Source organism: Cydia strobilella, chromosome 20 (genome assembly GCF_947568885.1).
Source record: "Cydia strobilella chromosome 20, ilCydStro3.1, whole genome shotgun sequence".
NCBI lineage: Eukaryota > Metazoa > Arthropoda > Insecta > Lepidoptera > Tortricidae > Cydia > Cydia strobilella.
In genome coordinates, this window is record NC_086060.1 from 3877404 (window position 1) to 3904660 (window position 27257).

Sequence of the window (27257 nt, forward strand, 5' to 3'; positions counted from 1 at the left end):
TACATTCTGAATCAAAAGTAGGTACTGGCTACGGAAAATGAAGAACTAAAAAATTACTTTTTTAAATTGTTAGATTGCCTTGGAGTAAATTTATCACGGAAAATTTATAAGGACAAACACAGGACACAGCAAAATACTACATTTTTACCCACTTATAAAAACAAAAAAATATATTTTTTCTAAAAAATCCGCAGTAGTTAATATTTTTTTAAGTAACTTATTCGTAGTGTGTTTGTAATTACAAACATTTGGAAAAACAACGCAAGGGAGATGTTAAATTAAGGGTCATGTAATGTTGCATGATAATAGATCATTATTATTACGTACATTTAAAGCACGTTTTTTTCTGATATCATAAAACCCTCACAAAAAAATAACCTTTGTAAAAAAACTTACTTTAAAGAAATAAACAGCTTGAAACATTTCTCCCATCCGTATTTTATTAAGCAAAATGTACTCAGTGAGCATATTTGGCTAAATAAAATACGGATGGGAGAAATTTTTCAACAAGCTATGTATTTGTGAGCATAGCTCACAAATAACAACTCCCTAGGTGCATAACACTCGCCCTATATCCGGTTTTATTTTACCTACATGTATTTTTCTTTAAATTACATCTTATTCGCAGGTCGTTTCACCACAGTATAGAGACAATGACAGTAATCTATCACCGGTCCAAGAATGCTCATCGATCAAAACGTTCATCGTTAGAATTTAAGACACAACAAATGCTCGTGTGTTAGTTACATTATGTTGTTAAATGAGGCACGTTATCCTTGTCTTACAATGTACTACAATGGGAAGAATCTCAGAGGAAATAGTTTTCTAATACTTAGTCAAATTCAAGACGCAAGACGGAGGTGCAAGACGTCGGATACGTCATTAACAAACTAAAATGGAGCTGGGCGGGACATGTTGCCAGGCCGAGTGATGGCAGGTGGGCCAAAATGTTAACGGAATGACGGCCGCTCTCAGACGAAAGGAGTGCCTGGCGTCCGTTGGATGGACGACATTCGTAAGATTGCGGGTCACTTCTGGGTGAGATTGGCTTAGGACCGGGATAAGTGGCCTACTAGAAGAGGCCTATGCTCAGCAGTGGGCGGTAATAGGCTGATTTTTATTTTTTTATTTTATTGATGCAAAAAATATTATATGATGATGAGTCAAGTTCAAGTGTGTAGCATGTGTGCGGGTATTTTTAATTTATACCCAAAGGTAAACATCAAATGATATTTCATCCACACCCAAGAAATACTGATTGATAAATGAGAGGCGCGGGAGCCGCTCGACTCCTAGCGGTTTTTATAAGATGTAATACTGTATACGAATTGTACTCTGGTTCCGCCATCTATTTTCCTTTACATCGGCCTCTTCGTTGCCATCTTGAATGTTTCCGGAAAGCACCCAATTTAAGCCCATCGTTCTGAATGTATTTTATCAGCTTAAGCAATTTTCGCATTCTACGATATCGTATTTAATTAAATGAAATCTTTCGCATTGCATTTGATTAGGATATTGAGTCTTATTTCGTTCAAAATGTTATAGGTAGGTGTAGTCTACACCTAAAGCTGCTGATGTGATGACACAGTCGGTAACGTTATAAAATTACTTCTGTTTGCAAGCGCAACTTAAGTATGACTCACGTATGTGATAATCAAATAGTATTATTTGATTATGATATTATTTGCAATAATAATTACTTTATAAAATACAGTGAAGTTTATGAGTTGTGTGACAATGATCCTTCTATGATCCCTTGTAGCACCAAGTAGTATTAGATACCTATGTGCAAAAAGTAGTAACTATTGTAAGTTTCTACGTTTTGTTGTATAGGTATATACTAAACACATAATGGTTACGTTATCAATTATAAACTCAAATATTACTTCATTATGTACAATAATAAAATTTCAGTTTATAATTTACATAGTAGTGTGACTACTTAAAACAACACGAATCTTAATACATAATAAAACAATTTAATTTATTCCCTAGTTGTAACATTATCGAATTTCAGCAATAACGATCTTCCCCTTAAGCAATGAACTCATCAGCGCATGGCAAAGTCATATAGTCTTAACATTGAACTAGTATGACGTTCTTATATAAATAATTATAAAACATGACTATCATAGCACGCAACGGACTCAATACAGTGCCATAATTGTTCACAACTAGTCGCACTAGTTCCAACATAGTTTATTTTTAAAATGAACAACAAAAGTGGGTAGTTCATATTTTAAATTGTGAAATGTTTAGTTTGTATACCTTTTGACTGGACAATCAGAACTAACGAATTGTTGTTCTACGTTTTTGTTTGTCAATTTCTCGATTTCGATGTCCGTTGGTGCCACAGAACTATTGCAAACTCGTTTAAAAAAACTGTTTTTAATTTTACATCTAATTTTCTTGTAGTGCGCCGTGCGTGAAAAATTAACTATGAAATGTTACTTAGTAACAATACCTATAGTGTTAGAAATATCGATACATTTACAGGCTGGCTCAAAAATATATTGACAAAATTGTTTATTGCGGCATATTGTCGATTTTAACAAGTGTTTGCGTTCAAATATCAATGCCAAAAAGAGTAGGTATATTTTGAAGATAATATGTTTTGTTTTAGTTAATTTTAATTGACTAAAACAAAACATATTGAACTGATTGTATTTAATTTTTATTTTTAATGGCATTTTGTGTCTGAATTCCTAAAAAAAAAGCAGTGTCACTCCGGGAGTGCCGACAGAAGTGAACAGAAGTGAAAACTTCAACAATTATGTTTGTATTTTTTTAATTCGTAAGGAAATATTTTTTGAATCGTCAGGAAATATTTTTTGAATAGTCAGGAAATATTTTTAAATGACGTGTTTTTTTATTCATTATTAAGAATATAATTAATATAATACCACTACTAGTTATATACAGAGGTGTCAGTTACGGTAACAGTGTCGCGAGTTCAATAGTTTTTTCCCATCTCAAAAACCCAAGAACTCGAAAACTGAGAACACAAGAACCCTAGAACACAAGAACACGAGAGTGAGCTGCGAGTAGCCAACCGTTGGGAATTGGACGGAATCGTGACGTCCGTGATGTTCGAAAACAAAAAGTCGTATGTGACTGTAAACTTCCTATTATGATATGACAATTTGCCATTCACCGTAGAATTTTATTTGAGTAGCGAATGTTTTTTGACATTTTGAATATCGAATATTCTAGATAAACCTAAAGAATAATGACAAAAGACTATGGACTCTAAGTACTAGATATAAAGTAGAATTTTACTAACGTACATAGCCGTTATTCTTTCTTTATGTATTTTGACAGAATTTATTTGAATTTGACAGTAGCCTTCCCGTGTTTAAGGTTAATAAGGTCCTTAAATTTTTGTATGAAATTACAAGCAAATATCAGCCTTCTTGAATTAAGTATATAGTCCGATAATGATGCTTATTTTAAAGACTTTGAATTTTTCCCATACCAAAAAATGCCCAACGAGCCTAAAGAATTTCTCACTTCAAAAATATTTATTAGCGTATTTTTTGACCACCTGTACTACACCACCACCTTTATACAGATAACCAAGAGCTTTATACACCATTGATGGCATTGATACACGGCAAATAAATTATAGTTAAAACCAAATAACTCCCGAAGATACCAACAAGTTTAGTGAAAGTGCTACCATGAAATTTGCAGTGAAATGTTTCATTATTGTAGCGGTACTAGTGGAAGTCACTAGTCGTGATTTAAATGAGACGGAAAGGGCCGCCCGCGCTGCTTTCGTTCAGAAACTTCTAAACAAGCAAAAACTAGCTGAAGGGAGAATAAGGCTTGTCGGCGGTCCAAACCAATTTGAAGGTACAGTTCTTTTTAAGTTTTTAACGTATCAAACATCATGGATTACATACTTTCTGTTATTTTCCTTGCTTCAGTATTTGCCACCTGTCGCATCATTAATCTCTATTACCTATGATCTGTTCCGTTTCCGATCAACCAGAGCACTAAAACTTTTTAAATTAATCACGATGAACATAAATAAAGAATGGGCAATCTTACAGCTACTTATTATGTCCTTTGTCATGATATTAAGAACATTTTGGTATATTTTTCATAGGTATCCATGGTGGTGCTATTTGTGTCCGTAGTGGCTATATCCGGCCGTAGCGAGCAATATTTTCACCATATCCTGCATTTTTTACAAGCTTTAAAAACTATACTCATAATCATCCCATTTTAAAGACTACCAGACCAAAAATATTTATTTAAATCCTTAATTTTATACTAAAAACTCCTTTTAAGGTACTAGACTGTATTATTCACGAACTATCACTATTAGTAACTGCCCTACCTGTTCAGTACTGTTGACGTGGTCACGCGCGTGGTTTGCAGCACAGAACGTGTGCACGCAATGAATTGCAGCATTTGCAGCGCACGCGGCGCTGCAGGGTCCGTACTTCTTTGCAATCCCTACTGCACTAAATGGACTGGTGGAAACCTTACTCGCCATTAGTGTAACTGTAGACGTGGTCACGTGGTTTGCAGCACGGAACGTGTATACGCGATGAGTTGCAGCGAGCGTGTCGCTGTGGGGTCCGTACTTCATTGCAAACGCTGCTGCGCTGAATGCACTGCTAGCGGCACTCGCGCGCTTCGTTTATGGCGCTCAGGTTTACCTATTATTTCCTAGTAATCCAATGTAAGTATGTCATATCCAGAATGTTTTTCACAGACAATATTACGGAAAGCAATCATGAATTCATGGAAAAGCTTTTGGATTTTAGGCACATGGTTACGGTTAAAGTGGGGGATCTAGGTCACAAGGACTTGATGTTGGTGATAGTAGAATGCTGAACGGATCATTCTTCTTTTTGTCCTAACCCTTATCCCATCTAGGGTCGGATCTGATGAGATCATTAAAATAAGTTTGTTCACAGGCAACGTATATATCTACCACGGAGGCCGGTGGGGCGCTGTATGTGACGATTCTTGGGACGACGCGGCCGCCCAGGTAGTCTGCAGTCGTTGGAACCGGAGCGGAGTCGCCACACACGCTGCGCAGTACGGAGAGGCGAAAAGTAAGCCATTTTCATCCACAGATCTACAATGACACATGCGCAGGCATCTACCACGGGGGCCGGTGCAGAGGCGTCGTTTGTGACGACTTATGGGACGACGCGGCCGCCCAGGGTGCGTAGCCATTATGCCAATCGTTTACGCTCCGTAGCAAACGAAACGCGACTGTCACTGTCGCACTAATATGGAAGAGTGATAGAGAGACACAGTCTTTTGTTGTCGCAAGCGATGGTCAGCTGGCCTAGGCACCTAGGTCGTCAGTCGCCACACACGCCGCCCAGTAATGCGAGGCGTAAGTCTTACCATCTTCACTCTGCTTTTCCACTTCCTTGGGTCTAAAAACTCGGAGCTCGTACTCGGATATTTGTATTTTATATATTTTACGGTATCTCGAAGTCATCCTTTACCTAATTCCAAAACTAGGTATGTCTCCTTTGGTCCCTTATTCTGTCAACAATACGCCAACATGGGTAAAATTTTTGTACAAAAACGTACAACAGATCTTTTTCCCTATCCAAATGTTGTCTGGATAATATCGTGTTTAGCCATATGAATGCCCTTTGGCTACTTGTATTATTGCATAGTTCAAGTTTCTTTTATTTACACTGCACACAAGTTGCACTAGCTTCGAATGCATGGCATTCACGTCCGAACTATTTTAATTATCGGTGAACAATAAACAATATTGTATTGTACCTAAGTCTTTAATTTGTAGCATTGTCACAATTAATTTTTCCACTGACTTAAGAAAGATTGGACGATAAAATTCCTCTCGCTACCTCAACAGATTAAAGTTTATTTTATATGTTTGTGGGTTGGACATTGATTAGGCCTTAAAAGGGTCTTCGTAAAAAATTTACGACGGCGTCTCTAAAAGAACCCTCTCTCGTACTCTTGTTTGTATTGAGCAGACGAGATATAACAGCGAAGGAAAGACATAAACACTGTAAGGTTGACAAAATATAAAGTGAGCCGATCTTTCGAACAAGTTTAAACAACTTTATATTTCGTATTGAAAGATATGCGTTTGTGTTACGAGAGGTGTAAGAGTTAGGAGCCTCAGAATTTTAAGAGAACCGTTATAATTTAGAATATACTTCTGTAGAGAATCATTCAATCGCTAATATCAGACCCCTACCCCTATACCTATACCTCCCTAGTAGTCCCTGGTAGTAGTAGTCCCTATAGTTCCCTATACCTCGTTTTTTAGCAATAAATAAACCCCGATATTGGCGAATTTTGTGTTAGGCCCATAAAACGTGTTCCAAACCTCGGCCATCCCACGAGGGGCCCACTGACTATCAGTCCGCCGGACGATATCGGCCTGTCAGTTAGAACAAAAATGTGACAGTTCCGAACAACTGACAGGCTGATATCGTCCGGCGGACTGATAGTCAGTAGGACAAGATAGAGCAAAAAAATCGTTACAAATAAATGCAAAGAGGCGGCTCACAAATTCAGACAAAAAAACATACAAATCTTTTAATTGTCAGGAAAGTTCTGGATGGACGACGTTGTCTGCGAAGGCACAGAGCCATCCCTTCACCACTGCATCTTCAGCGGCTGGGGCTCATCCGACTGCGAGCCTTCTGAAGCCGCTGGTGCCATCTGTACTGAAGCTCCAGTGGCGCTGGTGAAACCGCGAAGGAGGAGCTTGCTTGAGACACTGGATGGCGATGCTAGGTTGAGGCTTGTTGGCGGGAGAAGTCATAATGAAGGAAGAGTTGAGGTGAGCCTTCATTTATGCGTATATGGAAAAAAATAAAGAGGGAATCAATATCTGCCAATGGAAACTGCGTGAGGACGATTTTCGTCCAACTAAAGCGAGAAAGGTATAGTATTTGGAAGGTTCTGAGTGAAGTACCAGTGGCACTGGTGAAGACACTAACGAGGTCTAGTAGTCGAGAACTAGAAACATTAAGATGGCAATGCAAGGTTGAGGCTTGTTGACGGGAGCAATCATGATGAAGGAAGAGTTGAGGTAAGACATGAATATATGTATCAGGTCTACAAACTCTGTGTGAAGAAGATATTCTTCGACCAGCGAATGTCTGAGGTACATTGGAGCCATCCAAAGCCGCTGGTGCACTGGTGAAACTGAGAAAGAGATGCTGGATGGCAATGCTAAGTTGAGGCTTGTTGTTGTAATGGGAGAGTTGAGGTAATCATTTATTTATACTGTATAAACTAGTGATTTACGTTTCATGGCTGATCGCAAGGCATGTTTATGTCAAAATTAGTTACGATACAAGTGCGAAATTCACATCGAGTGGCTTTTTAAATCGACACTAGTTGCGAATTACCTATTCGCACGTGTATCGTACAACGTTTTACAGTACATAAGTAACCCTGTAAATTTTCGACGTAGTTACGTAATGTGTTTATTATAGCAAAACTTATATTTTACTTTAGTGAAATACCAGTTGTTTTAGGCCTTAAAAGAATGTGTAAAATTCTTATTTTCACTAGTAACTAGAACTTGAAACCGATAAGTTTTCAAGATAAGACGTCTGGTCGTCTTTTTGACGTCCATGATAAATTACCAACACAACGTGCTGACCAATACAAGTCACAAAGTAACTTTTTCCAATAATTATAATAAGTTCCTAGTTACCGCACTTACTCCACCTTGAAAGTTGTTTCGTTACTAAAGAAACTGTAGCGATGTCAGTCTACTTAGCTTATCCACTGAAGGGTTATTGAGAACGACACTAAAAGGGAAGCTTTTGACGTCACGTCAGTCAGAAAGTATTTATTTAAGGTACAGCCTTAAATAAATACTTCCTGACTGACTTTATGAAATAAATTATTATAAGTATCGAAGGACAAATTAATATGTAATACAAAAACAAACCGTTTCATTTATTAAGGTAGGGGAGGTAGGGGAGTATTGGACACTTACTTAAGTCGTAATAAAAATGTAATATTTTAACATAATCAACTTTTTATTGCATATATTAATAGCACATCTATTTGGCTTCAATTAGTACTATAAGAACACTTAAACGTATCTATAAGCAGTCCTAAAATTGCAGGAGATTTTTTTAAACCATGTCAAAAAAAAAGTGCCTAAACCGCCCTGTGGTCGTGGTGTGGTGCCTGTGGTGGTTTTACTTTCCTCGTATTCGAAATGAAAAGTAGTTTTTAACTCGGGTCACCATTTCAGTCTCACTGCGTTCGAGCGCTAAACTACCTCGACACAGACGGCTGCCTTTCATCCCTTGGTTAACAATCTACTAATATTTGTACGTTCCATTATGGTTAAAAAAAACCGGCCAAGTGCGAGTCGGACTCGCGCACCGAAAGTTCCGTACTTTTTAGTATTTGTTGTTATAGCGGCAACAGAAATACATCATCTGTGAAAATTTCAACAGACAGACGGACATACGGACAGCGGAGTCTTCATAATAGGGTCCCGTTTTGACCCTTTGGGTACGTAACCCTAAAAACTATACTTATGTAAAGATAACTATATATATCCACATTCACTGCCAGCATATCGCTAGGCGGTTGCTTTGTTCGTAGGCGCTTTTCTCCAACGGGAAAAACTTTGTAATCGGCTACGCTCGTAGCGCGAAGCTTTCGCTTACAGTGAATATAATATAAAATACATATAATATAAATACATATACCGAATATATAATTATATACAATATAATATATAAATTATAAAAATTAAAACTAGGAAAGGCATTCTATCAGCAAAGAAAGCACGTAGATACGGATTTCTTAAAAGCGAACTTATTTATGTCATTTTTAATATTAAGGGGGAGTCGGTTCCGAAGGTGCGCTAACTTCACGCAGAACGAGTTTGACATGAAGCCAGTGCGATGTGGAGGGATGGATAAAGGCATAATTATTGCCACAAGAGCGAAGCTGACGGTCGTGATAAACGCCGTAGTATTTTCGCCGCCGAATGTTGAACAACTATTGTTCAACAGGCTACCGTTTTTGTGCTCACCAGTTGGCGCCACTAGATGTTGGTCCAGAAAAACAGATCTCAAAATTCTTCTATGCTTATTTTTATAAAATCAATACGTTCTAATATACACAAAGGTATTTTAACGTCTAAATGTGTCATTTTTAGGGTTCCGTACCCAAAGGGTAAAAACGGGACCCTATTACTAAGACTCCGCTGTCTGTCCGTCTGTCCGTCTGTCACCAGGCTGTATCACATGATCAGTGATAGCTAGACAGTTGAAATTTTCACAGATGATGTATTTCTGGTGCCGCTATAACAACAAATACTAAAAAGTACGGAACCCTCGGTGCGCGAGTCCGACTCGCACTTGGCCGGTTTTTGTTTCAACCTGTTTAATTTTGCATATATTTTAGTTGGCACTTTTTTAAACCACTAACATTTATTGAGCTAAGTATATCTTTAGTTTACCATGATTAATCAAAGATGGACAAAGATGTACCAAAATTATGAATAAGGAGTGAAAATTGCCGATAAAAAAGCTTGAAACCCCCCAAACTTCTATGCATTTGACATTTTGAAAGACCTCCATCTACACTTGCGCCCCTATCGGCGAAATTAAACGCGGTAGCCCTAATTTCAATTTTCTATAGGTATTTTTAACTTTGAAAGGGTTGAAATCAATCAAAAGAACACACAAGAGGCATTCAAGTCCCTAGACGGCCTAGACTATTATCAACAGATTGGGTTGTAAAACAATTAAATCCAACTACTTACTTTTATAAAATGGATTTCCTTACCGTCTTACTTTTTCGAAAGAATTTCCGTCTGTCAAGTGTACGCAACCTGCTACTGTATGAGCAAGGCCTCCGCTGTAACTATTTAATTAGTGTTATAGATTATTTCATATTATTATTTAATTTCAGTTTAGTTTAGAATAGTTAAATTAGCATGTACAAATTATAATAATTAGGGCCTGTTTCACAATGTCCAAGTAAAGTCCTGAATAAGCTACTTTTTTTTTTTTTTTTTTATGTGATGTTCAGCAAACGAGCAGACGAGCCGCCTGATGGGAAGCAGTCATCGTCGCCCATGGACGTAAGCAACATCACAGGAGCCACTTAAGCATTGCCGACCCTTGAGAACCCTAAATACCCGCTTCTTGAAGAATCCCATGTCGTAGCACAAAGGAAATACCTCAGGAGGCAACTCATTCCACATTCTGCACGTTCTGGGAAGAAACGAGCGGGATGCCCGCTTATTCATGGTGTGCCATGTGTCTAAGAAGTGAGGATGAGCTTTGCTCCTTTGGCGGGAGGTGCGGTGATAGAAACGAGACGATGGCACCAGATCAAAAAGTTCTTCGGAACATTCACTTTACTTTACATTGAACATTTACTTGCCACTTATCTGACAAATAAAGTCATCGTTGGCGTTTTACAATCTCCAAATAAGCTTTATCTGCTGGATAAAATGCTTTTTTGTAGGAAATTTTATCTGGTAGTTAATTTATTCGTTAATTAGCTATCCAATACTTTACTTGGACATTGTGAAACAGGCCCTTAATATTTTAATGTAATGGGTTGATACCTAAATAAATAAATAAATTATTTTTATTTATTTATACACTTAAGATACGGCAATAGCTAGCTACAATATTTCCTGGAAGTTATTATGTCGGCAAAAGATGTGCCGATTTTATGTTTGTTCGTGAAAGAGGGTAACAAACAAAGATTAATTAATGTTTGAAACATACCTATCTTCGTAGCAATTTATTGGAATGTAAACAACATTGGAGCTACAGAAACCTTGCATGATATCCGAGAAAAAACAATGTATCACAATTTATTTTGAACACACACACGAAGCTTTCTGTGACCTTTAAGGCAACCTTTAGAAAGCCATTAGGAATCAAACGAACTTACTTGTAAGTGAAGTTTGATTTTAATGATATTAGCTGCACAAATTTCGAAATGAGAACTTAACATAACAACTTGTAGTGGCGCCACCACGCAGCATTCGATCATGACTTTTTCAGAGGAAAAATAAAAAATTCAGACTTGTATCAGATTTCCGAACGTACAACTTCTGAGTTCCCGCGTGAGACATCTTTAGATATACATTTTATATTTTTAATGATTTTGTTTATTTAGATAGGAATTTAGTTTACGATTTCCTTTTTGATTTCATTTTTGTTAAATCACGTAGTTAAGAACATTAATTTCCTAATTGTTAAAATATGTATTTTACTACTATATTTTTTGTTCAGATATACTACAAAGGCAAATGGGGCAGCATTTGCGCAGACGGCTGGTCTCTCTACGAAGCCATACCCGTCTGCTGGCATTTAGGCCTCGGCTACGCAGCGCAGGCCTCGCAAACGACCGTGTTTGGGGCCTCGAAGATCGTCCTTAGCGGCGTGGAGTGCCAGGGGAATGAGAAGAGTCTGTTTGAGTGCAGTCATGAAGTTATCGGAAGGGTTAAGTGCCCGGGGGATGTGGGTGAGTAGGAAAATGAACCTTTTTGTAGTAATTTTACAGTTGAGTTTATACACAATTATTTATTATAATATGTTCTGATGTAACTACAGTAGTTAAGCTACTGTTTCATTGATACTGAATGCTCAGATAATCGTGTACAAATTCCTATATTACCCTTTTTCTAGTTTTATATTCATCAAAAACAAATCAAAACCTGTGTGTCCTGTGTCGGAACGTCGGTAAATAAAGGTAACAAAATTCGCGATAGACCCGGTTGTTTTGATATGTGTACAAAACGCGAAAGTTTTAAATGTTATACCCTGAAATACTTTCCAAATAGCAATATATCTACAGTTTGCGTTCAAAAGTATCTGTCACAGTCTAATTGTTTTACATATGGACATATCTCATTTTGTTATTACAGAATGGTATACAGTGTGTAAATTTAATACGGGCGAACATTTAAACGGTGGTTAGCATAGGACCTAAGAAATATATTGAGCTAGGTTTTGCTTAGAAATACAATGAAAATTTTAACCATACAAAATAATTCGGCCCGCAATGTAATACACCACACAAGTTACGGGATACGAGCTTTTCAAAGTAACTGTCAACGCTTGTTGGCAATTACTATAAAAAGCTCGTATCTCGTAAGGTCATGTCATCTTATGTTTTTTAATGTTTGCAGTACATTGCTGCTCGGTAAATTAAAAAAATAATAATTACGAGGTCATAATTAAGTGCAACTTAAAAAAACTTCCTACTGAATGATTAGACGGATAAATTCTATATCTGGTTTAATTTATTGCCCGTATTAGATTTACACACTGTATACTTTTGACTTATAATCTGATCCGCTACTTTTGATGCTGACTATACCGACAGATTCCATCTCAAGCGACGCGTATAATACCTAGAACATTAACCTTAATATTCGTAGTCTATCTTACTTTCTACCTGAAAAATCTTAACTACAAAAAAGTTCCCTCATTCCGTTTCCCTCGCTCTTATGTGTAGACAGTATAGATAGAGATAGAGAGACAGCAAGCTTTTTCTACAGATCCTAAATTTCTTGAGTTGGGTACTTGAATTGTCTTTTCTCACGGTATTAAGGTGGCTAATGGTGTTAATAAATTGACGTTGATTTAAGACAGTGGTTATGAACAACCGTAAACATGATACATTATGTCACGGTGCCATTTTGTTAACTTACACCACATGAGGCGTTTTGTTAATGGTGATAAATGATCAAACACAGTTTAATCTCCATTTTGCCTTTTATTCTTAATTGGACAAGTCAAATGAGCTCTTTTAGGGTACCGTACCCAAAGGGTAAAAACAGGACCCTATTACTAAGACTCCTCTGTCCGTCTGTCCGTCTGTTCGTCTGTCCGTCTGTCCGTCTGTCCGTCTGTCCGTCTGTCCGTCTGTCCGTCTGTCCGTCTGTTTGTCCGTCTGTCTGCCACCAGACTGTGTCTCATCAACAATCAATAGTACAACCGTATTTCTGTTGCCGCTATAACAATTAACAACAAATATTAAAAAGTACGGAACCCTCGGTGGGCGAGTCCGACTCGCACTTGTCCGTTTTTTTTATGTTAACATTTATGTAGTAGGTACAATACTTTGTACATACTCTTAGGTACAATCGGGGACATTCCGGGCGAACACCTTAAGGGCAAAAATCGTTTAAAAACGTCTTGCAGACGGTCAGGCGATATCATAAGAGTGATGACCACTTCAAAATGTGGGGGTTGAAAAAAAAAGGTTAGCTCAGGTAAAGTTTATTGCCGTCTATTGTCTTTGTGACGGTCGGCAAATGATATGTCAATAGGTACTTACATCCCAATTTTGACTGATTTTCATTTAATTTGTTTTCTTTAGTTGGTGAAAACTCCGTCAATTCCGTCATATAAGAAACAATCATGTAAAAAGCTAGCAAAGTTTTCTCGCATGTTCGATTTGAGTTATTTTTAGCGGTTTAGCAGCTACTATTAAAACACTATTACGAAACCTTTTAGTTAAAACCAATTTAGTATAATAATACCATTGACTCATTAGAGCATAGTGATGTGACATCACCAGTTACTCCCGTTCCCGTCATTGTTGAAATTTTGACAATAATAGTAACTACTTCTTAATAATAACCAATAGTTACTGTCGGCCCAATTCGAACAATGCTTATAAGATGTAACAGCGATACGATACCCGTCTGTCAGTGTCAAAAGTGACATTGCTTCAACCAAAAACGTGACTTTTGATACTGACAGATTGGTATCGTATCTCTGTGACATCTTATAAGCATTGTTTGAATTAGGCCTCGTATCTAGCTTCCGATCGAGATTACGTCCGTGTGAAAGTCATCAGAAACTTTCAACCCAAGTTTCACCTCTTCATGGGTTAAATTTCCAAAAAAATCTTTACTTAATGAAACTAACGCATTTTGAAGAATATTTGTGGCTTTTTATGATTTTCAGCCAGTAATTACGAGTATTTAACCAGGCCCAGAAATCATAATCTGCCAAACTAAAGGATAACTGATCATCTGATTTAAACTTTCACGATTTTTACTCATTATTATCCACAACGACGGGACTTAATCGCGTAAAATAAGTTTTAAATTAACCTCCGACGTTTCGAGGAGGAACTTATTTTACACGATTAAGTCCCGTCGTTGTGAATAATAACTGATCTTCTGTTATAAAAGTTCACATTTACAGTGGAACTTCCATACTTTGCCACTTCAAAGTCCATGCAGTTAGTTTAGAGGGGTCTCAGGCCAATTCCAACCAGGCCAATTCGAACATTGAGATACGTCATTTGCTAGTTCTAGAAACGATATGGATTAGATATGTCAGTGTCAAAAATGACATTTTTGTTTGAAGAGACGTCAATTTTGACACTGACATATGTAAACAAATCGTCCATGCTGAATATGTCTTCTCGGCCACACCTACATCTTGCATGTCTCCTCTTTGGCGTCTTAAACAATAAATCTCCGGAATAACTCTTTTCCAAGATTAACATTTCAAAATTTCACAACCGTCATGACACTAGGTCAACTCGGCGTTGTCTCTTAGAAATGTACCTTCATAGAAAGATTGCATTTACCGGTTGTTTCCGATATCTCGCGACCAAATGCTGGAATGATATCCCTCCACCTGTAAGACGGCTCAAAAATAAGCAAACTTTTAAACACCAGTTTAAAAAGATACTGCTTGAAAAACAAAAAACAGGGATACCATACGGCTTTTTGGTTGCTAATTTCAGGATCTAATCGGTATTTCGCGCTTTCTCACTCTTATTTTATGGCCACTTTTATTTTTATTTCTATGTTTATGCTTATTTTCTGTTTTATTTATGTATTTTATTTCAGAACTTTCTAACACTACTCAACTACACATTTTTTACAGTACCGTATACTTATCACCATCATATTTACCTAACTGTAACGTGATCTGGGTTCCGGCAGAATATCAGTGCTTCGCTCAATAGAGTGGAGCGTATAGCTGAGTCGGAACCCTTTTGTTGTTGCTGCAATGCACACAGCGTACAGCTAACCACTAAAAACTAATTTTTCGTGTTTAAGTAAAAAAAATTTTGTTAATTTAATTTAGTACATAAGTTTTGTTCTGACTGCAATGTACCTACTTATACTTTACACTAAAATTGTGTGTTTTGCAGCATCCAAATAAACGTTTTATCTATCTATCTATCTATCTAAACCATATCGTTTCTAGAACTAGTAAATGACGTATCTTATTGTTCGAATTGGCCTTAATGTGCAGTGACATCAGACCGATATAAGAATGATATTGAAAGCTCAGACTTGTCCGCACAAGTATATTAGTGCGAGCGATACGCCCGCACTGATATGGTTCCAATTTCCAATATCATTGTAATATGGGTTGTATTTATGTCAGTGCACGTTCAAATCGGCTTGTCTAATTGCACAGTAAAGTTCTACTCTGAGTAATATTACCAGCATTACCGGCAACATAGGGAATATTGCCGGTAATGCTAGTATAAGCACATCATTACCGTAATCGTATTATGTCAGTTAAGCTACGAAAATCGAATTAGGCTCCCGGCCTCCTGGCGTGTTTCGTACGTAAAATTTTAAAGACTGTAAAATGCCGGCTAGGCTTTAACGGTTTAACACTAACGCTTTAAGAGATCAGGATCTTGTTACAGTTTTGATTTGGTTTTGACACGACCTTGACGTTCGTCTTGGTGATTGGCGTGCATCTCACTCACGACTTTCACTTCATTTTACATGCAAAAATTAGCGTTAGCGATTTTCAGTCGTATGAAAATAAGATCCGGTTTCTTTATACGATTTTCAGTCGTATAAAGAAACCGTAACAAGTTTTTTAATCTGAATCAGGCTCTAGATTATGAGTAGATGAAATTTGGTAGTCGACAATTTTTTTCAATGGTATCAGTCGATCAGGGCCGACTCCTTTTCTTATAAGTGAAATTAGAAAAAGATTTCCGCTTGTAATATTAGTTGTAGTTTATTACGCAACACGGCCCAGGTTTGTTTTGAGGATCAAATGCCTGTATGGGACCCCTTGTCTTTAAACAATACAAAAGTCACAAATTATGGTCAGTCTGACTTTACTAACGAAGTGACGAACGCTCTAAAAAAATGTGACGTTTTCAACCAAAAGGTACCACATTGTCGCTTGTCGATAAGGTTGATTTCTAATTGAAGCTATATGGAAATAGTGCCTTACTGATAAGCGACAATAAGTACCCTTTTGGTTGAAAATGGCACAAATGGCATCATATCGTGACGTCACTGTGTCACTTTGCTTATAAGTCGTTTCGATGTATGGAAAACAAGGAAATTTCGAATTTGTCGGTGAAATGTTGCGTTTATGTATATTGTTGCTGTACAATTTTTTTTTAAATAAAATATAAGTAATCAAAGTGTACCGTTATTTTTTCCTATTTAAATGTTTTAAAAAAGTTTTTTTTTTTCGAAATTTGAGGTCTTGTATTTTTTTATTATTCCCATATATTTTTTAAGTTTCCAATTTATTGTGATTGTTAATTTTATATCTATTTAACTAGATTTAGTTGTTTCAACATGTGTCAACTACCCTATTGTATAACTAGGCAAAGGAAATTTTGCCTCGCCTCACTAGACTTATATTTCCGAGATATAGACCGTCAAACTAATTGCCTCGTCTCTTTTCTATAGTATAGGATGTTTTTTTTTCTAAATAGCAGGGAGGCTCGTGGGGCGCAAACTAGTGAGAGGGCCGCCTGTTGCCGACCGCTGGCATAAAGTGTTGGAATCATAGACATAGTATATACAAGTAGTTATAGACGCGCCACCGAGCGACCGGGGGTAAGAGAAAGAATATTCATATAAAACTTGGGCAGCATAGATTTTTTTCTCTTACTAACACTCATAAATTTCGGTTTTTCGACATCTCCTCCTACCTATAATGCCACCCGGTCGGTGATAAGGACAAAGCATGGCACTATTTTCTCCTTCCTCTTATAGGAATCGCAATAAGATTATCTTTCTCTATCAAAGAGTGTCAGGCCCTTGGTTGGAATAGTGCGTACGCAGCGAGAGTCGACATTTGAATGATGATTAATGTGATTTTCAAAAATTTAAATCCACATTCATCTACTTTTCATAAAACTATATTTATAGTTTTTTTTATGTCAAATTTTGAAATCGGGAATCAGACTGAACAGCCTGTAATTACTATGTATTACCAATAGGGATGATGACACAAGTTAAAATTTTTAACATAATCTAGTAAAATAGATATAGCAAATGAGCAATTTATTACAATAATGTGGATATTAAAATAATATATGGAAAAAATACAAAAATACAGGACCTGAAAGTTGCAAAATTTAAGTTTTTTGTAACTTCCAAAAAGGAAAAAAGTAAGTAATTGGATTCCTTACATTTTACCAAACAAAAGATTGTATAGAAACTATATACATAAACGCAATATTTCACCGACAATAACACAATTTTCTTGCTTTGTCCATACTTCAAGATGGGCTCTGTGACCTTGACGTCACGGTCTCTTATCGTTTTGTTAGGAGGGTTTCGCGAATGAAGTACGACGGTAGGACTTCGACTATCATTTCTGACTTTTGTATTCCTTTAATGCAATGGGTCCCATATAGACATTTGATCCTAAAAACAAACCTGATTGATTGATACCATTAATGAAAATTTGTCATCTAGCCTATTCACATTACAATATTTCCTTTTTGCAGGTCATGTAGCAGCAGTGGTGTGTACAGACCGCCTTGCAGATTTAGAGTTAGACACCGTCGCCATAGAGAGATCGGCACATCTTCAAGACGTTCCTATGTATCTTCTACAATGCGCTATGGAGGAAAATTGCCTCAGCAAGACCGCATACGAGGTGCCATGCTAATATTTTGCTTTTATACCTTACTAGCGACCCGCCCCGGCTTCGCACAGGTAGTTCAATTCATTTACACAAAACCTTTACAAATTATACATACAAACCTTCCTCTTGAAGTATACTCTATCTATTAAAACCGCATCAAAATCCGAAATGCAGTCATCGCATCAAAGTATTGGGTTTCAGAGAACAACCCAGAATCGATGCAGTGTAATTGATCAAATCAAAGCATGGATGTGCGTAGCAAACTGTTACTTCGATATGGCGACCTCATTATACCTCACGCTTTGAATGATGGTCCCATTGGTCCCTAAGACAATTCCTTCAAGTATCTTTTGATTGGGCTTACCTTATTAAAAAAATATTAAAGTATTTTTATTACTTAAATGTTATATTAGTAAATAGATTAATTGCTAAACTTGCGGTATAGATGAACAACTTAAAGTAATTTCACCCTAATTGCTTCATTTTTTTTCATTAGATCCAGAAATCCAACCCCGCCTGGCAGTATGAGACACGGCGTCTACTACGGTTCACCGCTGCTTCTCTTAACATCGGCAATGATGAGTTCCGGCCCTACTTACCTAAACATCTGTGGCAGTGGCATCTTTGTCACATGTAAGTTAAAATATTTCAGATCCAAATTACCTCGTGAACGTAAACTGATTGAGGAAACGTAGTCACCCAAGTCAAGTCAAATCAATATATTCTTTATTCAAATAGGCCTAGCAACAAGCACCCAAAACTCGTAATCAATAAATGTTTGTAGTAATTTTCTCCCATTGAGAATGCATTTTATGATCAGTTCTAAGAAATATTCTGTAAATTTTTATTTTAGTTAAGGTTTAGGATAGGTAGTATATTTTAATTTAAATAAATATATATGTCAGCGATAGATGAATGATGATGAAGATTAAAGATACTCGATGAATGCCATAGCTAAAACGATACAATTGATAAAAATACAAATAACAGAAATGTAGTGAGGTTGACTGCGACACTTTCCAATTCAAATCTGACTGACGGTTCCTCTCAGGATGCCAGCCCCTTTTGGGCTGTCATCAGAATCAGCCAGGAACCAATTATACTACTCTTTGGAACCAATCCATTCAAGCAGCTGTTTGGGTCATTCAAATAACAGTCACTGTATCGCAGCCAAACACACTCAAGCATAGACAATTTCAATACTTGACATTTCATCAATCGCAGCCGTCATAAATTACAGTAATAACATTATTAACATATACTAATCTATGGTCATAAATTCATAATAGACGGTCTCCGACATATAAATATATTTTAGTTACGTTTAGTTTATAAGTTTTGTTACTATATTTATATTTAATTTGTTTCAATAAAGAAGTATAATATTCTAAGATCTAGCCACGACCTATCCATAAATACGTATAGGTTTATTTCAATAATGTCTCTATACTTCTGGGACACCCCACTATGTGTGATTGTTCGATGTAACATCATATTCTTTCTGTATTTTCTTTCAGCTTCTATATTTACACTAAATGGATTCACTTTTTCATGAAATTTAATTTAATGTCATTCACCGGTCTGCACCGAGTTTCATTCGTTAAATTATTTACAACAAAGCTTGGGTGCTTTGGGATCATTCCGAAATATTTATGGATTAATTTGATTTAATGTCATTAAAATAGTTTAAATTTAGAACTTCTGATGGTTTTTATTTAGTTATGTGCACTCATATATTTTGTATTAATAAGTATATGAGTACACTTAGTGTTGTGCCGGTAGTAAATTACTTTTACTTCTTACTTTTGTTATGGTATTACTTTTATTAGATACGAACAGAAATCATTATTTTATCTTTCCCTCGCTAAGCTATTAAGTAGATATTTTATTATATTAAGATACATTTGAGAAAAATAATGCTATGATAAAACTAGTGACTCTGCAAGTTGTGGACCTCGCGATAAGTTTCTTAACCTTAAAAAAATTACAAAAAAAATACTTCGTTATTATTCGATTTCATTGCATTTTTTTCTTTCATTCGATTTTACACAGCATAAAATATTTTAGGAACCTTTCCAGTTTCCATGACGAAATCGGTAAAATGGGCGACAGAAATTTTTATATCGAAAATAATCCCAAATCACCTCACAGCCAAACGATTAGGGATCACAAACGCAGACAAAAGAGATTCTTTCAAAATGCGAGGTATCAAAGGAATCACAAAGGAATGCCGGGGCATAGATATCTTGTAATTTAAAAAGATCTGAGTTTAGCATAATCGGTGTTGCGATTCGCAAAGTCATCTTAAAGTCGATTTTTTATAACATAAAGTATAAAAACCGGCCAAGTGCGAGTCGGACTCGCGCACAGAGGGTTCCGTACTTTTTAGTATTTGTTGTTATAGCGGCAACAGAAATACATCGTCTGTGAAAATTTCAACTGTCTAGCTATCACGATTCATGAGATACAGCCTGGTGACAGACAGACGGACAGACGGACAGCGGAGTCTTAGTAATAGGGTCCCGTTTTTACCCTTTTGGTACGGAACCCTAAAAATTAGTCGGTCTTGACATTAATAGGGCTACTTAGTCGCTAAACCATAGACATATATATTACGTCGTAAAGACCGGCCTTACGAGCACTACGAATGGGGCCGATACATCGGAGTCAAAATCGCTTTTAGTTATTGGTGTAAACAAAGTATAAGCGTATGCATACAATTCCGACCGATCACCGACGCCTTTTCACTGCGTAATTCGCCACACGACTGAGCGCGCTGGTGTAACTAAATGCGATTATGACTCCAATGTATCGGCCCCATTCGTAGTGCTCGTAAGGCCGGTCTTAACGAAGTAATATAATAATATGTGTCATTTCCAACCAAAAGGTACCACATTGTAGCTTGCCACAAGGACGCTCTGACAGGTTTTTCGTATAAAGATACAAGCAATTTTCGTCCTTATGGTAAGCGACAATGTGGTACCTTTTGATTGAAAACGTCACATATATGTCTATGCGCTAAACTCGTTCAAAAAGGGCGCCCTTTACATGATAAGGAATGAAAGAAACATTCACATTATTCACATTCATAAATAATGCCAACATTATTAATGATTCCCGAACCTTAGATAAATTCTATCAGGAATTTCGTTAGCGAGATGTAGGAATCGACGCGGCAGGTTTTCTATGACGGAACAGTAGTCCCACTCGAATAAAGTCACAGTCGCAGGTAGATTAGGTAGAAGGTAGTCATGTGACGGTGCTAAGCCAGAAAGTTATCGCTCCATACAGTTCATAACGGCTGTTTTCATATTTCCCAGGCACTATCACAGCATGGAAGTATTCGCAACGTTTGACGTTCTTAATGCGACTGGGCACAGAGTGGCAGAGGGCCATAAGGCCTCCTTTTGTCTAGAAGACAATACTTGCTTGCCTGGTGTGGAGAAGAAGTATTCTTGCAAGAATTATGGGGATCAAGGTAAGTTAACTTATGAAATAATTTCTTTTTCTGTCAACAGCTAGAGCAGTTTGAAACAGCGACGGAATATGTATTTTTTTTTGGAACCCCTAGTTAGCCCCAAACTAAGCAAAGCTTGTACTATGGGTGCTAGGCGACGATATACATACTTATATAGATTAATACATACTTATATACATAGAAAACACCCCTGACTCAGGAACAAATATTTGTGTTTATCACACAAATAAATGCCCTTACCGGGATTCGAACCCAGGACCATCGGCTTCACAGGCAGGGTCACTACCCAATAGGCCTGACCGGTCGTCGGTTATCTGACACAGTGTATCACAGCTATCCCTTCTCCATAAATGTACCCCGCCCGCAGCTATATAATACCCGATACACAATTTGCCGTTATTAAATGGTATTTTGTGCAACAGGTACATTAATAAAGTTTCTTAAAATTCAAGTGCCGAAGTTACAAAACAAACGAATCACAATTTTTTTTTCTAATACGGCAAACAATCAAAATTAAAAAAAAAATATTGTGTGGTTTTAACCACGATGCAAGTGAAGCTTATTTCAGATTGTAGGCATTTAACTGAAATTTTTCGATAAATTATATATTTTTGTGAATATTAGGTACAAAAGGTTTTATAGAGTGGAATGTAATAACAAAACCATAATAGTAATGTAAGTATTTTTATTGCTTTCAATTTGGTATACAAAGATAGTAACTGATTGTTAACGAAATTAAATTACAACAACATTCAAAACACCATTTTCATTTGCAATCTTAACACTGTTAAGGCCGCCAGCGCCTGAAATCTAACATTTTATGGAGCGATATATTAGACCTAGACCGTTTCAAATTGCTTTCCTGGCGCGTTGCCAGCGCCTGGTGTGAGATACATACGTATATTTTGTGCAAGCGATGTCACAAAATCGAGAATGCTTGTTAGATTATGCTGATATCAACTTCTCCGCTTCCTTAATATCTTATTAGATTAGATTAGATTTCTTTATTTCACGATAAAAATACACTATACGTACTTACCTACTTATAGTCGTAAGAAGGACGGCCTGTATGCATTAGTAAGAAATTTTAACCTTGTTGCCCCAAATGGATTTTTTTACAAAAAATATATTTTACTAGCTTTTGCCCGCGACTTCGTCTGCGTGGAATTAGTATTTTGGGTACCTTAATACTTAAACAAATCTGATTTTTAATCCATCCTTTTTTCACCCCCAAATTAGTCCACACTATACACTTCCACCCCATTTTTTACACCCTTAAGGGATGATTTCGGGGATAAAAGTTATTCTATATCCTTTCCCACAGCTCAAACTATCCCCATACCAAGTTTCATCTAATTCGGTTCAGCGGTTATTGATTCCCCATACAAGTTTCCACCCCCCTTTTTACCCCCTTGAGGGGTGAGTTCTGGGATAAAAATTATCCTATGTCCTTCCCCGGGACTCAAACTATCTGTGTACCAAATTTCAACTAAATCGGTTCAGCGGTTTAAGCGTGAAGAGCTAACACACAGACAGACAGACAGACTTTCGCATTTATAATATTTTAGTATGGATGCAATATTATATTCTGCATTAAATAACTAAAAATTGAGGTTGTCATATTTTTAAGCTTTTACGAACATTGGTTTTTTTGAAAAATTAATTACAATTAGGTGCATGTAACATCCAAATTTAAAGAAATCGAACTACTAGTTTAGCTAAAAAAACTTCTATTTTCAAAATCAAGTTAAGATTTTTTAATATCTAAACGCCGCTCTACACCAATAGATAGCCTGCTAGCAAGTTAGCGCAGCGTACTACGTAGGCGAACAACACGCGAACGCGAAGCGAAGCGATGCGGCGCGGGGTGAATCAATCCTTTGATACCTGATTATAGGAGAATATTACTTATAGGAGGGATAGAAGTGTCCTACGTGGGCGATCTCGTTGCGAACGCGAACGCCGTGGGCCCGCCGCGCCGCGCCGCGCCACAGTTGTTCGGAACTGTCAAATGTTTCTTGCCTGACAGGCCGATATCGTCCGGTGGACTGATACAAAGAGTAATATAATATAGGTATATAACTGATAGTCAGTGGCCTTAACGGTTGGCTTATCATTTTGCAGGCATTTCCGTCAACTGTTCCGATATCTACATGTACAACATCGACTGTCAATGGGTCGATGTTACCGACGTTGAGTTGGGTGACTACACTTTTAAGGTAACAGTGAAGGGCAGTTTCATTTTTGCTATATTTTTGGTATTTTCTATAAAAAGGGACCTTATTGTCGATGGCGCTTACGCCATTATTAACGATGCTCCGATATAAATACAATGCCGCGCGACGCTGTGCGGCGTAAGCGCCATCGACAATAAGGTCCCTTTTCATAGAATATGCCCCATTTTTTCTTTTATCTTTCCAATCTTCTCACGAAGAGATGACTTTAGCACTTCATAGATAAATAAGGTGCTAACAAATTAGTTACCGATATTTTAAGAGATAGTACTTTTTATTGACGTTAAATAGAAATTTTCATATCATTATTTTGTTTTCATTTATCGAACAAAAAAAAAATTATAATCCTATCTAAAAATAATCATCATGTGCATTATAAATTATAACTGACAAGATGTGTGTTTAAATTGAGTCGCTTAACGCGATTTTGGTATTTAGAAAAGGTAAGTAATAGAGTAGATATTTACTGAGACGGTCTAATGGATTTACCCGAGTTTAAAGTTATGCGACACAATTGTTTGTCTTAAACGTCATTATCAACGTATCATTTGATTTATCAACGTGAAGTCGCCAGTTAAGTGTTAGGTAAAAGAGGTTCTAGAATCTGTTCAATGAGGTCCCATTTAATTATGTCATTAACAGGGTGTTTTTACGTAGCAAATTTGTTTTCCAATTTTCTCCAAAAAACATCATAAAACCTGGAGAATGTTTCATACTTAAACATATTCCAGGAGCCGAATACTATCAGCCGTAAATATATTGGTAGCTAGTTTGTTAGCATATTATCATTATTTCTACGAATTTCTCTGCGAATATATGCAGGTTTACTCTCGATGTTTACGTTCGCCGAAAAGGTAGCGGTAAAATATTCGGAACTTAAACATGCATTTAAATTTTAAAGGCATGTTTAAGTTCCGAATACCTAACCAAACAACTAGCAACAACGTCACGTTTCGAAACCACAGCCACTGGACTGAAACTCACACGGCTTGTGTGTCAAATCGCTCAGCCTAAGCCGCTCTTGTTTTCTTTTAATTAAGAAATGCATATTCATACATTTTGCGTTATCCTCAGAATGGGATAACAAGCTTTGTCCAGAGAGGGTCATATTGCACTTAGATATATAGGTCAATCCTTTAACTGAGTATAGTCAGGTTTTCAATCTAAGGTACCACATTGTCGGTTGTAAATATGGTTGATTTCAAATTAAATCCATATGGATATAGCGCCTTATTGACAACCGACAATAAGTACTCTTTTGATTTAGAATAGCACATATACCTACTTATCTACTTATAAACTAACAAGTTATAGTCCCAAAACTCAGCTAATAAACATTTCTTTCTTTCCAACCGACTGAGATAAGTGGTAGAGTTGGATCAAGCTAACTCTGCATAGTATTTGCAATGACAAGGTGTGGTAATGTCATCAATAATGTATTTTTTTTTAATGACATGAAATATGTTCTGTTCAAGTCGATGCAAAGTTTAGCTGACGGACTCTACACCCATAGATGTATATACTAAAAGTGAACTTTATGTACAGGTAGCGGTTAATCCACACGCCCGCATAGCAGAGCAGCAGTTCCACAATAACGCAGCGACTTGTGTACTACGGTTATCAGAGACTTACGCGAGCGTGTATGGATGTACACTGGGACGACCATAGTTTATAATATAAAGGATCCACACGCCCGTATTGCAGAGCAGCAGTTCCACAATAACGCAGCGACTTGTGTACTATGGTTATCAGAGACTTACGCGAGCGTGTATGGATGTACACTGGGACGACCATAGTTTATAATATAAAGGATCCACACGCCCGTATTGCAGAGCAACAGTTCCACAATAACGCAGCGACTTGTGTACTACGGTTATCAGAGACTTACGCGAGTGTGTTGGATGTATACTGGGACGACCATGGTTTATAATATAAAGGATCCACACGCCCGTATTGCAGAGCAACAGTTCCACAATAACGCAGCGATTTGTGTACTACGGTTATCAGAGACTTACGCGAGCGTGTATGGATGTACACTGGGACGACCATAGTTTATAATATAAAGGATCCACACGCCCGTATTGCAGAGCAAGCAGTTCCACAATAACGCAGCGACTTGTGTACTAAGTAGTCCGTATGTCTTATGGGTAGGACAAATAGGTGTAGGCACGACATTTTAAAATCTATGGCCGTCCAAGTGTGCAGCCATACACGCTCGCGTAAGTCTCTGATAACTATAGTACACATTGTGTACTATGGTTATCAGAGACCTGGTCGTGGTGGTCGTCCTATTTGTCCTACCCATAAGACATGCGGCATACTTATGTACAGTCAGCAAAACTAATAGCTTAGCAACTGCATATATTTTTATATTTGGTTCCATCCAATACACACTCCCGCCACTACAAAATATGTGTCTAGGTTGACTTGCCATATCCGTTGTAACCTTCCCATTCCCCCGTGGAATCACAGAAGAGAAATGTTAACTTGACCAAACCCTCATTTTGTGAAGTATAAATATTAAACTCTCGCTGTAGGTATAACCAGAATACATTCTGTATATATTGCAGGATTTAAATAAATAATAAAACACGTGTGATTTCTAAACCACTTTTATTTACAATACCTTAACTTTACTATCACAATGCCAACAATATCTAATTGAGCCATTATAATTCTATTGTACTCTAAAATAACACCCATTATCAAACCAATAAAGTCCTATTTACAATGACACCTTCTATCCACCTCCATCCTTGTGATTTATAGGAAAATATAGGTTTTCCTCGTAAGTCCCAGCGTACTTTTAGAAGTACAAATTCAATTCGAATCTAACTAAGTACCTACCTACTCCAGAATTTACAAAAGGTTCTTAATTAAACACAAAGACCCTGGGTCTTACAAGAATGTGTTTTTTTTTTAATTCGGAGCTATTCATATAAATAAAAGTCAGAAAAAACCTAATAGGTAATAAGTTTTTGATAGGCTGTAAAGTCTGTTCGAAATACAGATTTGAAAGTCGCGGAAAGTTACAATAAAAGTTGGAGAAGTTCTAGGAAATTCCAGGATTTGTTACTTACAGGAAACAAGAACATTCATAGTGGAAATGGAAAATTTCAGTTTCCATACAAAATTTGCTTAGCTTCCGATTTTTTGCCATGTTTCAAAATATTGGAAACTTCTCGACGCCTCATCAGTAACAAATGCACGTCTTCACTACGTTTGAACTCTGTTTGAACTTAGTTTATTGCATGAGAATGAGAATGCGGTTAACAATTAAAAAATATGGCCGACTAATAGTAAAATCCATATCGCGTCATTACGCGATACACAAAGGATTCACAATCGAGTTTCTAATATATATATACATTTCTACAATACATTTCTTCACCTTAATCCATAGCAATAAGATATGCATACATATTTGTGAACTCAACTGTACAAACTAAAAGCGGTACAAGGGATTTTAAGAGCTAGATGACGCTGCAAAATTGAATGACACTTACGGTTTCGCGAGTTACATTCACCAAATAAAAAATAAAACAAATATTTCATAAATTATAAATGTCAGATATTTAAATACATCAAAATGAAATGTGATGTTACAAATGACGACTGGCCAAATTTTATAAATAAAATTATATAATTTTTAATTATTTTATATATATATATTTTTTT

The 27257-nt window shown here is 36.8% G+C and overlaps 1 protein-coding gene across 1 annotated transcript; it reads left to right on the forward strand.

Annotated features, from left to right (window-relative positions):
* The first annotated feature begins 2290 nt into the window (after positions 1–2290).
* LOC134750507 (lysyl oxidase homolog 2A) lies at positions 2291–26314 on the forward strand. Its single transcript, XM_063685694.1, has 10 exons — positions 2291–2587; positions 3572–3855; positions 4932–5072; positions 6564–6799; positions 11259–11490; positions 17728–17879; positions 18364–18500; positions 21188–21345; positions 23470–23564; positions 25125–26314. The coding sequence occupies exons 2-10, from the start codon at positions 3681–3683 to the stop codon at positions 25245–25247; spliced, it is 1449 nt and encodes a 482-aa protein (XP_063541764.1). The 5' UTR covers positions 2291–2587; positions 3572–3680; the 3' UTR covers positions 25248–26314.
* The last annotated feature ends 943 nt before the right edge of the window (positions 26315–27257 follow it).